This window comes from Oryzias latipes, chromosome 20 (assembly GCF_002234675.1).
Source record: "Oryzias latipes chromosome 20, ASM223467v1".
NCBI lineage: Eukaryota > Metazoa > Chordata > Actinopteri > Beloniformes > Adrianichthyidae > Oryzias > Oryzias latipes.
In genome coordinates, this window is record NC_019878.2 from 1,803,991 (window position 1) to 1,821,777 (window position 17,787).

Here is a 17,787-nt window from a genome sequence, read left to right on the forward strand (position 1 = left end):
ATTGGTGAGGTAAAGTACATATAACATGCAAATAATTCAGTAGTTCTTTATTCAAAGAGTATGTGCAATGTACAGCAGTGCATACATAACATTAATTATAAAATTCAATTTATACAAAGTAATTTACAAAGGTACATTTAAAGAAAGTAGTTATACAAATGGTCATAGGTTATTAATTTTTATTTTTTTCTACTGCTGCTACTCTGGATTCTTTGCCCAAGCCTTTACAAGAGGCCCGTTTTCATAGTTCGTCAGAAGACATGCAACAGTATACAGCTGATTAATGTTGCCAAAAAGCCGAAGTGGAATCTCTGTGTCAAAGAACTTGTGTTCCTTAACACGCCGTATGAGGCGCTCAACATGCACCCTGAGGCGTGCAATTGCTTGGGTCTCCCTGACCTCACAGGCAGACATCTGGGATCTTCCAGAGAGAAATGCTGGCCTATAAATCTTGCAAGGTACAAGGTCATCAACCAGAAAACCTCGGTCGACCATGATGGCCATTCCAGGTCTCAAAAGGGAGAGAATTCCAGACTCACGCGTGATCTGTTTGTCACTGATGGAACCAGCGTACAGTTGAGAAATAAATGTGACCGCCCCATGAGGAGCCACTCCAAGCAGCCCTTTGAGAGTACAGTGGGACTTGTATGCTGAGAACATTTCACTTTGGAGAAGAGGTGATGAAGGGCACTGGCACCTTAGCTCTGTGCAGTCCAGGATGACTGTAGTGTCTGCATAGTCCTTAAACTCAGCTGGCAGATGTGCCCTTATTTTCTCCTCTGGTATCCAGATCCTCACAGACCCTAGCACAGTGTACAGAAAGTTGCTCCATGTTGTAATGATCCGACTGACTGTGGACTGGTGGACTCCATACCGGTCAGCAAGATCACGCTGTTTTGAACCCAGTGCCAGGTAATTGAGAAACATGAACATCTCATCCATGGGCTGCAGGAAACGAGTCTGTTCAAAAGAAAAACAATTTGCGTTATGTTTCTCTCAACCTCTATTAGCCCTGATCTTTGTTAAAGGGATAGTTCACTTCAAAATGAAAATCATATACTCAGTGAATTTCTTTCTTTCTTCAAAATATCTTCCTTTGTGTTCAGCAGAAGAAAGAAATTCATACAGGTTTGAAACAACTTGAGGGTGAGTATATGATGACAGAATTTTAATTTTGAAGTGAACTATCCCTTTAAGTTTTATTGTATGGGCCATGTAAATAACTACTTACTACAGTGGAACTTGGCTCTGTAAAGGTGCCTCTCTGTGCTTGTGTCACACTGACCATATTTGGCAGTGATGGCTCTATTAAGGCCCAGAATCTCATCAGCAGGTCATAGGATGCAAATCTAAATAAATACAATTCAGATATAATCATTTAAATATTATATCAGTGTATACTATGATATTACTTGGAAGCATTTCAAATATACAACTCTGTTAGCCTTCCTCTCTCCCTCTCTCTCTCTCTCACACACACACACACACACACACACAACTATATCTGTTGTTGCAAAAGTAACGTTACTACAGAACAATCTGATATCTTACCTTGTGAAAAAACGTATGTCCTTGTCTGAGGCAGCAAAACGATGAATTCCAAAGCGCTGATTCATTGTCAGCTTCTCGACGTGTTCCCTCAGCTTGAGAATCTCATCTCTGAGAGAGATGTTGTCATCAAGGGCTAAATCAACAACTGCAGGATCTGAAGCTGAAGCGTAGTCGTGGTCCATAGGGATATCAGCTTTCTCGCCTGCGTCGCCGTCATCCTCCGTCATCGGAGGCGGACGCTCTCTCCTCTCCCACACCCCCGGTCGTGAAGTGGGAAGGGTGAAATTGTTCCACTCAAACAGTGCTGGGACAGCTCCCTTGTTTAATAGCCGCCTCCCCGTCTCTGATAAGGGCTCACGAACATCACCCTTGTTAAAATGTCGGCTACATACTCGGGTATGGGGAGTAACTGTGAATTTGTCCCTCCGGATAGCTACAAGCCATTTTCGCCTGATTTCCGCGTCAGATGGAAATGTATGAAAACTAAGTAAACTGTTGTACTTGCTCGAAGCTTGACACAGAGGCACACAGCAATGCTCGGCTGTACTATAGATTGTTCGCTGAAATTTGAACGTTTTCTTACTAGTCATATTGTAGTTGCTGTTATATCGCTTTGTAAACAATCGCCTCAGCGCGAGCGGAAATGGCTTAGCAGGCTGAGATTTTAGCGGAAGTACGTCATCACCTCCGTGTGCATATAGCCTATTTGATATCCTTACTTCAAATCCCTATCTCAGTTATGTCTCAGTGAAAGACATCAATGGTTCTGTCTCTCGTTGCTCAATAATTTAGATCTTGTTTTAGCCTTTTTTTTATTGTCTCAGCAAAAAGAAAAATTAGAGTAGTACAAGCCCTAAAATGAGTCTCATGATGACACCATTACAGTTCATCTCTAGAAAATAATATATTTTATTTTATTTATGTTCAACTTAAAAAAGTTGTTTATTGCTTACATATTTATATAACTTAATTACAATTTCAAGAAAAAAAAGTTAAATCATTAAGACGGTCATGTCCTCAAAAGACATTTTTGAAACTTTTTAAAAAACATGAAATTTCAAGACAACGTTGCAGTGTCGATTTAATAAACTTTTTTTTTGACTGCTTAGATAAACATAAATGAACAAGAATGTATGTTGGGTTAATGATGCTAGGTTTAGTTAAACACAAACACACGCATGCACTGGCACACATGCACACACGCACAAGTGCATATACGCACACTTATATGTTGGTGGGTATAAAACATTTAACACATTGATGTCTGAACTAAATAAAGGACATTTGGGATCATATTTGGATCACCTTAAAGTGAACAAAAAATAGATTTTACATTTGAAACAAACAAATAAAATACACAAATAAAAATAATCAAATTAATAAATCAACTTTAGGGCGGTACAGATTTATGGGGTTCAGTTTGAGTTAATTTATCTTTGTCTTTAAAAATCACCCTTCATGCAGCCTTACAAGCTGAAAGTTTTCTTGATTTTAGTCTGCATCATATTGAACAAACAGAAGCCTGGAGGAACCCGATTTGAATTTTAAACTGTATCACAGCCTCACTTGACACAGATTTCTGATTGGCTGATCACGGTGGGAGGGAAAACTCTGTGGTTGACGTCACCAACGGGCCGGAATCTGCAAGCGGGAGAAGTGCAGAGAACGAGAGACTTTTGACGACCGTTTGTCGTATTTTTTCTGCGTTTTAACAATCCGTGTGATGAATCTCCAACATTTTTTTTGCTTGTCTGGAAAAGATTCAAGTAAAATCTTTGAAGTTTGCACGGTAAGTTTGCGATTTCTTCCCTCCAACTCTGAACTCAGTTGAATGCTAAAGGTGTTTTAAGCTAGCTCCGCCAGTAATGCAGACGTCTGGGCTACTCGCGGTGGCTTTGGCTGTATAAGTAATTATTACTTTTTACAAAGGTTTACTTGTGCTTTTTGTAATAAAAAATAGAGACATTGAAGAGTTATTTGCAGTGCAGAGTTTACAGAATGAGACTCGATATTTTTCCAAACGCGTGAGTGCTAAGTAACCGTTGGAAGACATTTTGCTCTTCAGTTAAGGGTCTGCAGGGTTCATCCCATTCACAGTGTGACGACACCACAGTCCATTATTCCAAACTTCAAAATGTGCAGTTTCACTGTATGTTCAATTTTTACGCTGTAAAAAGCTTTTATCTTGTTTAAAAGATCATCTTGCAGACGTTTGGCCTGGCATGCCATCTTTTGAAACTGGTTATGGACATGTGTTTAAAGTAAAGTCATCATTAACTGCTCACATGTCTAGAAAGCATAATCTGAAAATGTAAGTATGCATATTAGGGAAGTTAGGTTAAGTTAGGTTAGTTAGATTAGGGATGTTCTCAGCCCTCTGTCAGTGGTGAAGATGTTTAGAGAGCACAGATGTAGCTAAGCCAACAAATGTCAACACTGATATGTACGAGGATTTTAGTGAATCATAAATCATATTTAAAAACCTTTCCAGATCTTACTTTGTGCTGTATAAAATGTGTGTACATGATGTTTTTTTCCCCTCTCTGATTCAAGGTGATCTAAATACACGTGAAAATGAGTGAATCAGAACCCATGTTCCTCCACACTGCCATTATGGAGGTCCTACCAGAGCCACAAAAGACATCCTGGAAGAACACTTGCAGTCCATTGGAATAAATGGAGTTGTATGAGGATCTACGATTCATAGAAGAGGCTGACTTGCTGCCAGCTTTGAGACCTGTTCAAGCCCGGAAACGTCTTGCTCTCTGGAAATTGAAATGTGAGTGTCAAACATTACAAATGAGTTTTTGTAATGCACGGAAGTGGATATGAATATGAATGGTAACACACTGACAGTACAGTGTAAACTTAATACACTTATACTGTTTGTTTGTTTTTTGTTGCAGACCAAACGCCAGAGAACAGCACATCGTCATCTGTTGAGACCTCACCAACACAATCATCATCACTTTTGTTATAGTCACCGAGAAGTTTGTCATCCACATCTTCCAGAAGCCGAGGACTGTACATACATTGACTGGGAGGACAGCTTTGAAATTCCATGGAGTAAGTTTTCTGAGGAATTTGTGCAGAGGGGAAAGAGACCTGGCCCAAGACTAAGGAAGGAAATGGTTTGCACTCTTTTTGCAGAAATGATGAAAGCAAGACGTTTTTCCAAACTCTAAAAGGCTGCAGATGATGCGGGGAGAGCAGAGTGGCTGCTCAGAAGAGATGAGATGTTAAAGAGATGCGCTTTCTTCTGCTCTGCTACTTTAATGAGGAGGATGCCATGTTCTTGTAGAAGATGCAGACGAGGTCCAGATGCAGCAGGTGCCGTTGACTCCAACTGTTATTGTATGTGGTAAGTAAAGTTTCCAGTGTTAAATTATTCTAAAGGTTTTGTCTTTGTACACTGTACATGAGTGACATGTTTACTTTATCCATTGTTCTGTCTTTAGGACAGGTTCATGCTGAGTTGGGACCGCTCCATCGTACACAACAACATTGCAGCACTATGACTGATGTTCGGAAGCTACTTCTGCTTTAACAGTCATTATCCAACTGAGCTGGCTTCAACCCTGGAGTTTCTGCAAAGGTACATATTTATGAGTGCTGTCATGCGATTCATTTTTGGGTTTGGTTAGTTAATCATGACCTGCAGTTAATTATTCTAATTAATCTTTTATTAATCTAACTCAGGGCTGCTCATCCCTGGTCCTTGAGATCTACCAGCCTGCCTGATTTCCAGCTGATTACCTGGACCAGGTGTGTTCATTCAGTCAGAATGTGGAGACATCTGGTTGAGCTGATCAACAGCTAGCAGGGCTTGGGGATCTGGAAAACAGTCAGGGTGATGGATCCCAAGGACCAGGAATGAGCAGCCCTGGCTAACCTAAAATTTAGCTTTGAAAATCCTTATTTTGGGGTAATTTGATTTAAATAGTAAGATTGTGTCACATTAAAAGAAATAAAATACAATTTAAAGGGTGGCTTTATGAAGTTTTCCAAGTATAACAGACTTTTTTCCAATCTTTACTTTTGTACCACTAAGGGATAATTCTTCAGTCTCAAACAGAACAAAGACCTAAGCCAAAGTGCTCTACTTTAAAAAACTAATGGAAATATTCTGAACAATCCAAAAAATATTTACCACAAAATTCTTAATGATACCATAATATATATTCGTTGAAATATCTTATTCCACAGTTTGCTGTCTGACACGATCAGCCCTCAGCGTCCCAATTAAGACATGGGTATTATTTTTCCCTTGTTAAGAGCCAACCATGCAAAATGTGACTTGATCATTTCTTAAATGTTTGATCTGGACTGTATCATAAAAAATGAAATGAAACAGATTTGAACCTTATTTGTTAAATAGTTAATGCCCATAGAATGCTGCATTTCAATTCTTTTAACTGAAACAGATGTCCTCTCAGGCGACGTGTGGCTGCTTTTAGGGATGACAGAAACGTAATCTTATGGTAGCATTATGCAGCTGCTTTTATAAAACTACAGTTTGCTTCTAGCTTGAAGTGTTATCTTTGTTTGTTATGTGCGGTCTATTATCAATTTACTCATGCCAGATTTTAATGTTCTTGTCTTACAGCTGATGTCCTAAGATGTGCCACTTTACCTGGTTGGGAACAAATTGAAGAGGCCAAGCTCAAGAAAGCCGTTGTCAACAAATGTAGGGCAGAGCAGGTTCTAAGGCCACTGCTATGATCTACAGTATGCGGACTGGTTTCTCTTCCATCTTTTTTCTTATTTTTTATCTTAATCTGGTTCTCAAATTGGTCCATGGATTTGGTAGGCTGCAAGTTTAGGAGAATGTTTTTATCAGGTACTTTTTTATGTGGTTACATAATCTTGTTTTTTTCCTTGTACCTCAGCAGTGATGTCAGTGTGTTTGTTGTTTAAAATATGGAAGTTTTCTTTACCATCATGTCAGCCACATTGAGTACGCCACGGTTCATGTACTTAATGCATTTAATATTTTAAAAAGTGTTTAATACTGCTACCACAATTCAAATGCTGTACTGATGATGGTGCTGCCCAAATAAAGTGTAAAGCATTTACATTTCTAGTATTGTTTTTACTGTTACTGTATATCAGTGGTCTCCCATCCTGGTCCTTGAAGGTCACTGTTATGGATGTTTTAGCTGTTTTCCTGCTCCAACAGATCTGCTGCAGTGGTTGAATTGCCTCCTCAAGTTCTGCAGGAGGTGGTTAATAACCTGTTGATTCACATCTGGGGAGCAAAGAAACATCTAAACCCTACTGGATGGTGGCCCTGAGGACCAGGATTGGCTACCACTGCTATAAAAATAACTTCTCTTTTCTTTCTCAAATACATCTCAAATATCATTCTCATTAACGGCTTTGGTAAGACATTTAAGAGAAATGATTAAGACATGAAAGAGACATCAGACAGACAATGATGAGATCTCTTTTAGGACTCATTCTTCTCAGATTTGTCTCATGAACGTCTTAGGTTCGTCTCTCCCACTTCTTAATTATTGCTCTAACAGTTGTCTCAACTCAACCTCATTTGTCTCAGTGATGTCTTTTCTCATTATAGCTTAACTCTTGCTCCTAAGGGACCCTTAGGAGCAAGAGTTAAGAAGCAAATGATCACTGAATGATACGAATATGAGACGCTCAAACTGATCTCAAGAGACGAGATCAAGCAACATATGAGCAACAGATTTTTCCTATGGGATACATTTTACACTACAGTGTGAAACAGCCTAAAGTTGGCCAGGGGGAAGAAAACACATCAGATGAATGACCTACCAGAGTCTTCATGTTGTAGATGCAGCCTGGGACGTGAGCAATGAGGTTGTGGCTGAGGTTGAGCTTCTTCAGTCTGCTCAGGTTGGACAGAGAAGCAGGCAGTGAGGACAGCTGGTTATTGGCCACACTCAGCACCTGGAGTAGATGGTTAAAACTTAATTGTGAATGTTGGACAGGTCAGGTCTGGACACATTACAAAAAAAAACAGTATTCTGCTAAGCTTTGTTATCTCTGACTTACCTTAAATTGAGCTGGCTGACAAAGAAACATCTTTCTTGGCAGATGACACATATTACACCTCGTAATTGTTAACCAGATTGGTCTTTTCCTCTTCTTTGACAATCTATTTTTTTTATCGCTCAGAATTATCAACAAATTAAAAAAAAAAAGGTTTAATTTAATTAGATGTCTGATTTAATGTTCGGCTTAGCTATCTGTCAGACCCCTATTAGTTTTTTTTTTTTAACTTGTCCTGTCCAACAGCTGAGCAAACAGATGAGAGCTAAAGGCCTCCTCTGCTGCTAACACAAAGCTACAAGCCTGGCTGCACTGTTCCTAGCATGTGTCTGTTAGCAGCCAGACTCACGAAGATAGCACTGAAGTCATCGCCCCGCCTCCCCACAGGAAATTCTGACAGGAATTGAATTATCCGACACATTATGGACATGAAAATGAAAATGCAATCCCCTCTTTGCATTTTCATTTTAATTATGAAACAGAATAAGCGGTTTTTAGGTAGAAAAGGAAAAAGCAATTTGAAGTATTGATTTTTCATTCTAATTTTGAGTCATTTGATGCAGTTACATTTAGAAAATTAAAAATCCTTTCTGCCAATCCATTTTAATTATCTAATTAGACATTTTCTTTATCATTTTAATGAAGTGACAGAATAAGCAGTGTTGAAGAAGAAAATGAAAAAGCATTTTGACGGATTGCTTTGTCATTTCAATTTTGAGTCAAAAAATGCAGCTTCATTTAGAAAATGAAAAAGCATTTCTGCTTTTGACTTTTATTTTTAATTGTGCTACACAAATACATCCATATAAATGTGACTAAAGTTTTACATTTCACTATAGTAGCCAAACCAAAAACTCTCTGCTCTCAGGCGCCACGGCAGGACAACACTGGAGGTTCATCATCATTACTGTCAGGTGTAGATGGTAGTCGAAAGGGGTGGGATCTGTCCACACACACACTGAAATGTGTGTGATAAAGGGGGCAGTTAAAATTGGCGGGTAGGGCACTGAGAGGACATCTCCTGATCGCTCACAGTGATGTCCACCCTCCCACCAAGGGTCCCTAAATGCCTATGGTGCAGTTAAAACTGAGAGGAAAGGGGTCCAAATCCATGTGGCAACCAATGTGAGGGGTGGACCCCTGTTGAACCTCCCCCCCTCCCAAGGTGCATTGCAACCTTCTATCACCCCAGTACGTGGTTACATGAGAATGAGAACTTCCAGACTGACCCCCGATAGTTTAAAACTGCCTCCCCTTGCCATATGCCAAGTGTCCTCGGTGAGCCCCACGTTGCTCCTGGTGGTTAGAGGTTGACGCCATTGTTCAGCAGCAGAGCCGCCATCAGTGTGTGTGCATATGTGAATGGGACTGTGACTGGACAGCGCTTTGGCCCTTCTGTGCAAATATACATCATTTACCATTCATTTGGTGACACCTCTACAGCTGACCGTCCCATTAGAAATCTACAGGTTATCTTGGGCATGGTTTAAATTTGACAGATTGAAAGTGTTTTCAAAATGAGCTTTTAACACTTGATGTCATGTCTCGTCAAGTTCCTGTCCGTCACTTGTGTTGTGTCGTGTGACACTTCCTGTTTTATTCTGAAGGTTTAACCCAAATCTCGTTTCAGACCTTCCTCTCCCTGCCCTATTTGTTTCCCCACAGCTGAGAGCGCCTCATCATCCCTGATCGTTTCCACCTGTGCCTCCCCTCCTCATGTATTTATAGCCGGAGTTTCCCTTTGTCCAGTGCCTGTTTGTCATGTGTCTTCATGGCTCAAAGCTTAGCCAACTTCTCAAGCTGAGAATTAAAATAACCTTAAACTCTTCATCTGAGTCCAGTCCTGTGTTCTGCCTTGTCAGTACAAACAGGCCAGAATGGACTCAGCAGAGAGCAAAATTTAACAGCCATTCTGCAACGCCTGGAAGCCCGCCTTTCCCAACAGGAGGACTTCCAGAAGGCCCTGGCATCCCATATGGTTCAGGTCATTCTGTCATGAACTGATGGTGGAGGATCCAAAATGCAGGAGACCAAGCTTGGTGACAGGAAATAAAACATTTAATACACAAACTGAAACATGACAAAACTATGGGGAGAAACAAACCGTTGACAAAACAGAGCAGATGACCTGACAAGGATGAACAGAAACCAAGACACTTGAATAGGCTGAGGGCAATTAACTGAACTGAAGACAGCTGTGGATCATGAACCTGAAAGTGGAGTGACTGACAAAAAAGAAAACCAAAAACATGACAAAGAAAACCAAACCACTGAATCCTTACACTTGAGCCTTTAAGCAAAAACTTAGCTGATCCGCAGCGATCTTGAAACGGTGATCTGGCAATTACCTTTCGAATTGATTATTGTAATGCTTCACTTTGGTGTCACTCAGCGTTCACTGATCGCCTGCAGTATGTCCAGAATGCAGCAACACTGCTGTTAACTGGACCATCTAAACAAGCGTTCATCCCTTCTGTTAATCTTAGAGCTCAGTTGAAACCTTTCCTTTGTTTGTAAGCTCCTAGTGGTTTTTACTAGGGGTGTGTATTGGCAAGAGTCTGGCGATTCAATACGTATCCCGGTATTGTACTGGAACACTTTTCTTTTGAAGAGTATAACTTGGAAAAAAGGCTCTGAATATCAATAATCCTTCCATTGTAATAAAATAGTCAAATTTAGTTCATTTAATGATCACAATGTTAAGCACCTCAGCTGTATCTCATATTTAAGTTGCTTTTACCCAAACAAATTCATTGTGCTTTTATTTTGGTAACTTAAAATATATAAATGGAACAGTTAACATTGTCTGATTTCCACAAAAAATATCCTTCAGTAAAAGAAAATAAATAGAATGAATGCGTCTTAACTAGGCCTGCACAATATACGCAAATTTATCGCAATAATATGCATGTCGCAAAAGACAGCGAATATGAATGCAATAAATGGTTACCTTAAATGTGCTGAAACAATCTTATGGCAATGTTCTTTGTAATTTTATGCAGTTATTTTTCATTTTTGTTTGCTGTAAAGTAGAAATAAAAATCATTTCTTCATAAACAAGAAGCAGACAAATCTCTTTTGGTACTCTACCTCCAGCTGTGTGCAGGCTCCTAGTTCTTCAGGAACTTCTGTCAGATTATTTCTGTAGATGAACAAAACCCGAAGTCTGCTCAACTGTCCGATCTCCGGTGGAAGGCTGCTAAGCTGCACAAAGACAACAACAACACAAAGATGACAGTGTGATGAGTGACACATGCACTGACGGCTGAGAAAACACCGGAACAATCACTATTTGAGGTTTGCTTGCCGTAAAGAGAACAGCTCAGGTTCACCCCAAGGGGGGGGGGGGGGCAGAGGCCAGTGAGTACATGAGAGAGAGGTGATGCTGTAGTGTTACAAGACCCGACAGGACAACCGTGGCGGTTCAACATGGTGGCATGCAAGGAGTTGAAAAAACATTTTTATCCTATTTCATTTAACACCAGATGATCCAAAAACTAACAAAACCTGTAAAATATTGTTCACCCACTAGTGGCCGGGAGGACCTGCAGGTTTACATTCAGGATTGCTTTAGTACAACCGTTATGGGAAAGACAAGTACCACTTCTCCATCCTCTAAATGCAGTCACCCTGTCTTCTCCAGACAGCAGCTTCAGCGGCATCCTGGACTCTGTTAATAAAAAGCTCTCCAGCATTGATCCTCACTTGAATCTGCTTAAGGTCTACACCAAGACTTCCAAGCCTGCAGAAGTCTGGAGTCCAGCCAGCAGCAGGTAAGTGAGCTCGCACCGGCCTGGACCCCTAGAAACCCTCAGCAGGGACACTGCTCGACCTTCATGGAGAAAGAACCATCAAAGAAACCCTCCTGGATCTTCAAGCTTGGAGCATGAGGGAAAACCTGGTCACCTCTGGAATTCCAGAGGAGGCAGGAGAAGTCCGGAGGCCACGGTAAAAACCTTCATGGACGTCCAGCTTCCCTAAGACGAATGCAGAAGATCGCCTTTCACAGGGTTCACCCACTTGGAGGAAGGAGGTCGAACAATCATTATTGTTAAATGACATTTCATCAAAAAGATCCTGCAGTGTCGCCTTTAATACATTTTTACAAATCAGAAACAACCTTTACAAATCAACAACTTAGTTTTATTGAGTCTTTATCTTCTGTAAAGCTTTTACATGCTGTATGAATGTTCCATTTGAGTTTTTCATTTACAGACCCTTTCCAAAAAAATGTATTCATTTCCATAATTTCATTTGAATAATTAAACTTGCATGGATCATAGATTCAGGGCCCACTGTTTAATTGATTTTAAGTATTTGTTTATCTTTACACAAGTTGATATTCCAGCTCATGAAACCCACAACAACAGGATTTCAAAAAATTAGAAAACTGTGGAGAAATCTGCACAAATGTTGCAGGACATGAATGTTTTAAAGTGAGTTTCACAGACTAATCATCCACTAAACTCGAAGCACAGGTTCCACACATGTCGTTCAATTGTTTAGGATTGGATTTCAAATGGGGTGAAATAAATTAACCCTTTAACGCCTGTTGGTGCGTATTAAAATACTTCGGCTCCAAACTTAGCTATATTTAGCATCTATTTGCAAGCAAAAACAATATTGTTTTTCTCTTAGCTGGTAATAAATTCAGGTGTCACGGAGTTAGCATGATTGCTAAGTGGGACAAAACCTTTGCAGTATTCAGTTAGTATACTTCCTGCACTACACCTTCATAGTTTACTTGCTACGTTTATACTTATACTCAAATATAGTTACTCAAATACTCTTAAAGGCTGATTTCACTCCGTCTCTGTTGTATTGCATTACCACAAAAAAATTGAACAATCATTAAGGCACCCCTGAGGTTTCTTCGTTTTTTCCGGAATCCGGTTTTTTGGGAGTTTTTCCTTACCGCGAAGGGGGGTCTAAGGGCAGGGATGCCAGTATAGCTTAGTCAGTTTGTTAGTTCATTTTAGTATTTTTCTATTGAACTCTTTGTATTCGTGATCCTTTTGATTTCATGTTTTACTTCGAAGCCCATCGAGACGACTGTTGTTGTGATTTTGGGCTATACAAATAAAATTGAATTGAATTGAATTAATCAGTCTGAATGTTTACATCGCCTCCATCATGTCTGCATCTGACATCTGTCTCTCCCCACCCCAATGCAAGCTTCATGTAGGAGTTCTATTTACGACGCTTTGATGCATCAACGTTACACCAAATAGCAGGAGAAGCAGGAAACAGGGGGAGGTGGGACAGACCAAAGATGCAACAGAAACAATGCAAACCAACTGACGGTCAGGAAGTCGGACCAGTGTAAATCGAGGGTAAGTGTACTACTTGAAGTGACTTGAACCAGTTAAGTCAGGTGCACTGAAGAGCTCAGGTGAGCCAAGCTCCCAAAGTGAACAGTGTATGAGCTGCAGAAAACTCTGAGAACTGAAATTAATCTGTGTCTAGATTTGGCTGATGCAGGACTATCTCTTTCTGTTGCGGAAACTACTCCAGACCTGAGTGGACCTCACCTGGTTGCCCCAAAGGTTCAGAACCACCAGGTTGGAGAGCAGAGCCAGCTGAGGCGGGACAGTCTTTAGGTTGTTTAGAGATAGATTCAATTTCTCCAGCTCCAGTAGCTCCCACAGCTCGTCCGGCATCTCCTGCATGACAAAGGAGGCAAGATGATTGAAGAAGCTCGGATCTTCATGAATGACCAACAACTCCCTCTACTGCCTCCTGTGTGTACCTTCAGGCCGCGGCGGGCCAGGCTCAGGACGTTGTATCCAAACTGTTTGACAATAAATCTTTTGACTTTCTCTGATGATGTCAGACTGTCTCTGGTAGGGCTCCTTTTCTTCTCCTCTCTCAACTCCTCACGGCACAGTCTTCCTCCCATACTCTCGGTAGGTTTTAGACATCCATTGCCTATGATTTCAGGGAGAATCTTAACCACTTTGCTGGGCTCATGGAAGACTGAAGATCTCCTGTAAGATGAAAGCACAAAGTCAACACAACCTCTGAAATCTGAAGCAGGTCAGGTTAGTCAGATGAATGCTCTGAGAGGAAAGCTGGTCACCGGAGAGGAAAAAGAAAAAATTGGGTCAGAAGTTAACAGACAAATTCAGAGAGAGTGAATGTACCAGTACAATCGTAGATTCTGTCAGACACTGATGCTACAGTCACAAATTGTAAAAAAATGGGAAGACACCTGGTTCCAATTGCATTAGGGTCTATTAGCACAGCTAAAAGTCCACAAAGCTAAATCAGGGACAGGCAGGCAGGGGGCCAATGACGAGCATGGGGCAACAGAGAAGAAAGGATCCAGGCAAGATTCGGGACAGGCAGCAGGCAAACAGAATCAGAGACAAAACAGGGTCAGGAAGTCAGAAGATCAGATCCTAATATAACACTTGGTAACACAGGCAGAGTGGCACAAACAATACTTCACACTGAGTGAGGCTCAGCACAGTGCTTAAGTATACTGTGAGTGATTATAAATGAGACTCAGGTGTGTGGCATCCAGGAACTTTGAGCTGGGGTTGAGGTGCGCTCCTGCCCCCCCCCCCCCTCTCTAACATCCCTCTCTCTTCTTCCCTCCTTTCCATTTCCGTGCGGTTTATTCAGACATCCCTCTGGTTTTTCAGAAGATTTATAACCCCTGTTGTTAAAGTTAAATATGTCCAACACAAGAGGCCTTCAGCTCTCATCTGTTTGTCCAGCTGTTGGACCGGACAAGTAAGAAGAAAAGAAAAGTCTCTGGACGGGGAATGTCCATATAAAGTGCCACCAGCCACCTGGTATCCTGAGGTTATATAAGAGCCGGCCCTTCTGCACCACTGGTTATTTGTTACTCAGAATTTGAGCACACATTATAATCTTGTCACTTTACATTTTTTAGACATCTTGCCTCCCAATAAACCCAGCAAGGGCAAAGCCCCTGTGCCCCAAAAAACGAAGGTCTAAGCGGTCCAACTGCAGCAGGAGTCTTCATCTGATGAAAAGCATCAGTACATTATTGGAGCATAAATACCGTTTCCCCATTTATATGCAGGACCCATTGGTGCCAGGATCGCCAGATGGACATCTGGTCATGTCAACAGCCCTTGTCGAGTGGCTGTGCTGTTACAAGAGTTCTAACAATCGGACGGTCGCAGTGGGATGGCAGCACGGGGGCAAAGGGGTGGCTTGAGGGTGGCAGTCTGAAATCAACCAATCATTAGACAATTTTGGGGACCTTGGAGCCCCTCCTGTCAGTCAATTATTGCGCTGCTGCCTGTAAAATTTACATTTTTCGTAAAACGTCCGCAGCCGCTGTGTGTAAAAATACTACTGCCACCTTCCAATTACAATTGCTGCTGCGTGACCACATGCTGAAATTGTTGAAAAACTTGCATTTGGATTGTCGCGCAGCGGAATTTTGGGATATGTGAATGTAGGTTGAAGACACACAGTCCATTCCAAATTGTGCAAATTGTATTTAAGTGTCAAAAAGATAGTTCCACATTATTAAGCGGGCTAACACTTTCAAGCAATATGAGAAAGAAAAAGGACCTCTGCTGATAAAAAAATGAAATAGTTCAATGCCTTGGACTAGGTAGGATAACCTTGGCTATTTCAGGAAGACTTAAGCGTGATCATCGAACTATTAAGAGATTTGTAGCTAATTCAGAGCACATACGGTTTGGTGTAGATCAGAGGTGGGCACTGAGGGCCGCATTCCTGCATGTTTTCCAGCATACCCTGCTCTGGCATGTTCTAATTGGCTGGACACACCTGAACCAGGTAATTAGCCATGAGTAGGGCAAGACTATCTGGAAATCATGCAGACACACCGGCCCTCGAGGCCTGGAATTGCCCACCCCTGGTGTAGATGAAGGCAGAATGACAAAGGTTTCTGACAGACAAATACATGGGATTGAGAGAGCTGCTGCTAAAATACCATCACAAAGCAGCAAGCATCGGGGGTGAAAGTAAATTTTTGTTTACGCCGGAACTACAGGTTTTATCAATGTTAATTTTTTAATAGCAGTAAACACAGATTATTGGTGTAATGATTAATCAATAAAAGTATATATTCAACCAAATTTAAGCTGTTTGATTCAAGTTGTTAATTGAATCAAGCTTTTACATGCCCATACTTGGGCATGTAAAGAGTCAACTGATTGAAAAAGGTAATATTCCTAAAACAGAATTTTACAGATACTTGCAGGTCGGGGATTTTGTTGATAGCAAAATAACACAATCAATGTCTCAGGACGTACAGATATTGAGAAAAAGCTTTTACTGACCAAATCTTAGCATTCTAAGTTCTACAATATTCTTTAAGGTCATCATGCAAACAACACAGCACACTTGCAAGAATGGTTGGATATGGAATTTAGTATCAAGATAGGTGATGAGAACTGCAAAGATAGATCAGGGGGTGTCAAACATACGGCCCAGATGGTTTAATCCGGCCCACTGTCTACTGTCTACTGACTTAAATAACAACCCTCTGCTTTTACTTTTGGGATTGGTTGATTCAATTGTTAATGGTCTTACCAATACTTGGTATTATAGTGTACTGTGTGTCTATTGTTGACTGCATCACAAAGAGGATGTTTTTGTGAAAACATGGGCACCTTTCATTTTGTATTTGGACTTGATGTTGCTAAAACCTTTAAGAGAGCATTTGTAATTAATAGTAACTGCACCCATGTACAATATATTTTAGATGCATTGTTTTCTTTACCACATTTTCCTGCATTTTTCTGTATCGTTTTATTATGACTCCTTGCACATGCAGTCTATCCTAGCATTCATGGGCCAAGTGTTGTATTTTGTTTGGTTGGTTTGTGTTTAAAAACCAATAAATATATTCATTCATCTTCTAGGCCGTCAAGTGCCTTTCAGGGTCACGGGGCTGCTGGAGCCTATCCCAGCCGCTTGTGATTGGTTGACACAATGTTGACACCAAAGTTCAGGTATTTGAAGTGGCGTGGCGAATCCTGTTGGTTGTGAAGGCAGCATAAAGTGCCTGCCTGTGTGAAACTGCATACACATATGTTTCAGTTGTGGGAACAAATAAACCACCATTAATGTAAACATATCAGTCTCAGCTCTTGTTATTTTTTCTGATTTAGCTCTACTTCTTCTGCTCTTTAGGGTTTTTTAATGATGCATACATAAAAAGAAAAAGGCACATTACACAAAATTATCCATGGGACTTGTGGAGTAGATCCTTGGATCCGCTCTACTGTAAAAACAAAGTCTGTCCAACACTAGAGACTCATTATACAATCTGAAAACATTTCTCATCTTCGGGAAGTTTGTATGTGAGTTTGAGGGCATATTTTAGTCTGAACACATCCAGGATCCTTTAGGGAAAAGAATCAGTATGACAAAATAACAAATAACAATAATAAAAAAGCAAGTAGCCAAAATTCTTCAGAAACGCTCTCTCCGTCAGCCACAGAATTAGCTCACTGAGCTATCACTTTGAAAATCCAAAAACAGTTTTACCTCCAGATGATTCGCTCAGAGCAGCCGGACTCACCACCAGAGAGAACAAGGCTAAACGGGTTATGTCTGTATCAGTCGATCAGTGAGCAACCCCTTTGAGAATCTCCACCCTTGAAGCTTTCTGAAGAGGACAGGCTGTTTTTAAAGGAGCTCCCAGCTGCTGCTGTCGGTCAGCTGCTCTGAGCTTTGATTGGCTGAAGTTACTCTTTGCAGACATGTGCATGTTGATCCAAAAGGAATGCTCTGTCGGAAAGAGAAGCAGCTGATGAAACACAGAATTTCAAACTTTTCCATCCGATCTTCAGTAGGATTTTAGATTGTAGCTTTAAAAGACATTCCTTTTTCTCGTTAGGGGAACACATTTTTTCTATGGTCTTCTTCCTGCGTTGGAAAGCCTAAGACTGAGTCTCCAGCTTTGGTGATAACACTGTACATGAACAGCAGGAATATTTACTGATCATATTATTCTTATTCAAACCAAAACTAAGCTTCAACTACGCATCACAAATCTTAATTCATCTGAAACTAAGCTCAAAGCTTCTGAAACATAGCACTACCCATCTGATATCAACATATAGACATGGACAATCAATCCATATCTGAATCAATATTTCCAAGTGCATGGAAGTCATCAGCGGTGATTCCAATCTACAAAAAAGGAGACTGCTTTCAAATTAGTATTCCATACATTTATAACTTCCC

The 17,787-nt window shown here is 40.7% G+C and overlaps 2 protein-coding genes and 1 long non-coding RNA gene across 5 annotated transcripts in view; 1 reads left to right on the forward strand and 2 right to left on the reverse strand.

Annotated features, from left to right (window-relative positions):
- LOC101155758 (leucine-rich repeat-containing protein 30) overlaps nt 1-17,226 on the reverse strand; it is a 32,786-nt gene extending 15,560 nt beyond the window's left edge. The window contains exons 1-5 of the mRNA XM_004086855.4: nt 17,086-17,226; nt 13,331-13,568; nt 13,113-13,244; nt 10,672-10,785; nt 7,345-7,479 (exon numbers count right to left, since the gene is read on the reverse strand). Of these exons, the coding sequence (XP_004086903.1) occupies nt 7,345-7,479; nt 10,672-10,785; nt 13,113-13,244; nt 13,331-13,480 (531 nt within the window). The 5' untranslated portion in view covers nt 13,481-13,568; nt 17,086-17,226. The remainder of the gene's footprint in view (nt 1-7,344; nt 7,480-10,671; nt 10,786-13,112; nt 13,245-13,330; nt 13,569-17,085) is intronic.
- LOC111946580 lies at nt 33-2,234 on the reverse strand. The gene is made up of 3 exons (XM_023949920.1): nt 1,552-2,234; nt 1,232-1,349; nt 33-960 (listed from the first exon to the last, which is right to left on the reverse strand). The coding sequence occupies exons 1-3, from the start codon at nt 2,139-2,141 to the stop codon at nt 199-201; spliced, it is 1,470 nt and encodes a 489-aa protein (XP_023805688.1). The 5' UTR covers nt 2,142-2,234; the 3' UTR covers nt 33-198.
- On the forward strand, nt 2,942-6,628 carry LOC105353822. 3 transcript variants are annotated; one of them, XR_002872313.1, is made up of 7 exons: nt 2,942-3,340; nt 4,105-4,330; nt 4,458-4,617; nt 4,702-4,912; nt 5,010-5,146; nt 5,251-5,316; nt 6,158-6,628. It is a non-coding gene; the product is annotated as an uncharacterized LOC105353822 (long non-coding RNA). The 3 variants fall into 3 exon arrangements; XR_002872312.1 differs by lacking the exon at nt 5,251-5,316 and having other exon boundaries at nt 2,945-3,340; XR_002872314.1 differs by lacking the exon at nt 5,251-5,316 and having other exon boundaries at nt 2,945-3,340; nt 4,740-4,912.
- Nucleotides 17,227-17,787: the final 561 nt, after the last annotated feature.

Coding starts and splice junctions, on each gene's coding strand:
- LOC111946580 (XM_023949920.1), bottom strand. CDS start 2,141: ATGACTAGTAAGAAAACGTTCAAATTTCAGCGAACAATCTATAGTACA. Junction 1,350..1,551: donor GACATACGTTTTTTCACAAG/GTAAGATATCAG, acceptor GTATTTATTTAG/ATTTGCATCCTATGACCTGC. Junction 961..1,231: donor CAGAGCCAAGTTCCACTGTA/GTAAGTAGTTAT, acceptor TCTTTTGAACAG/ACTCGTTTCCTGCAGCCCAT.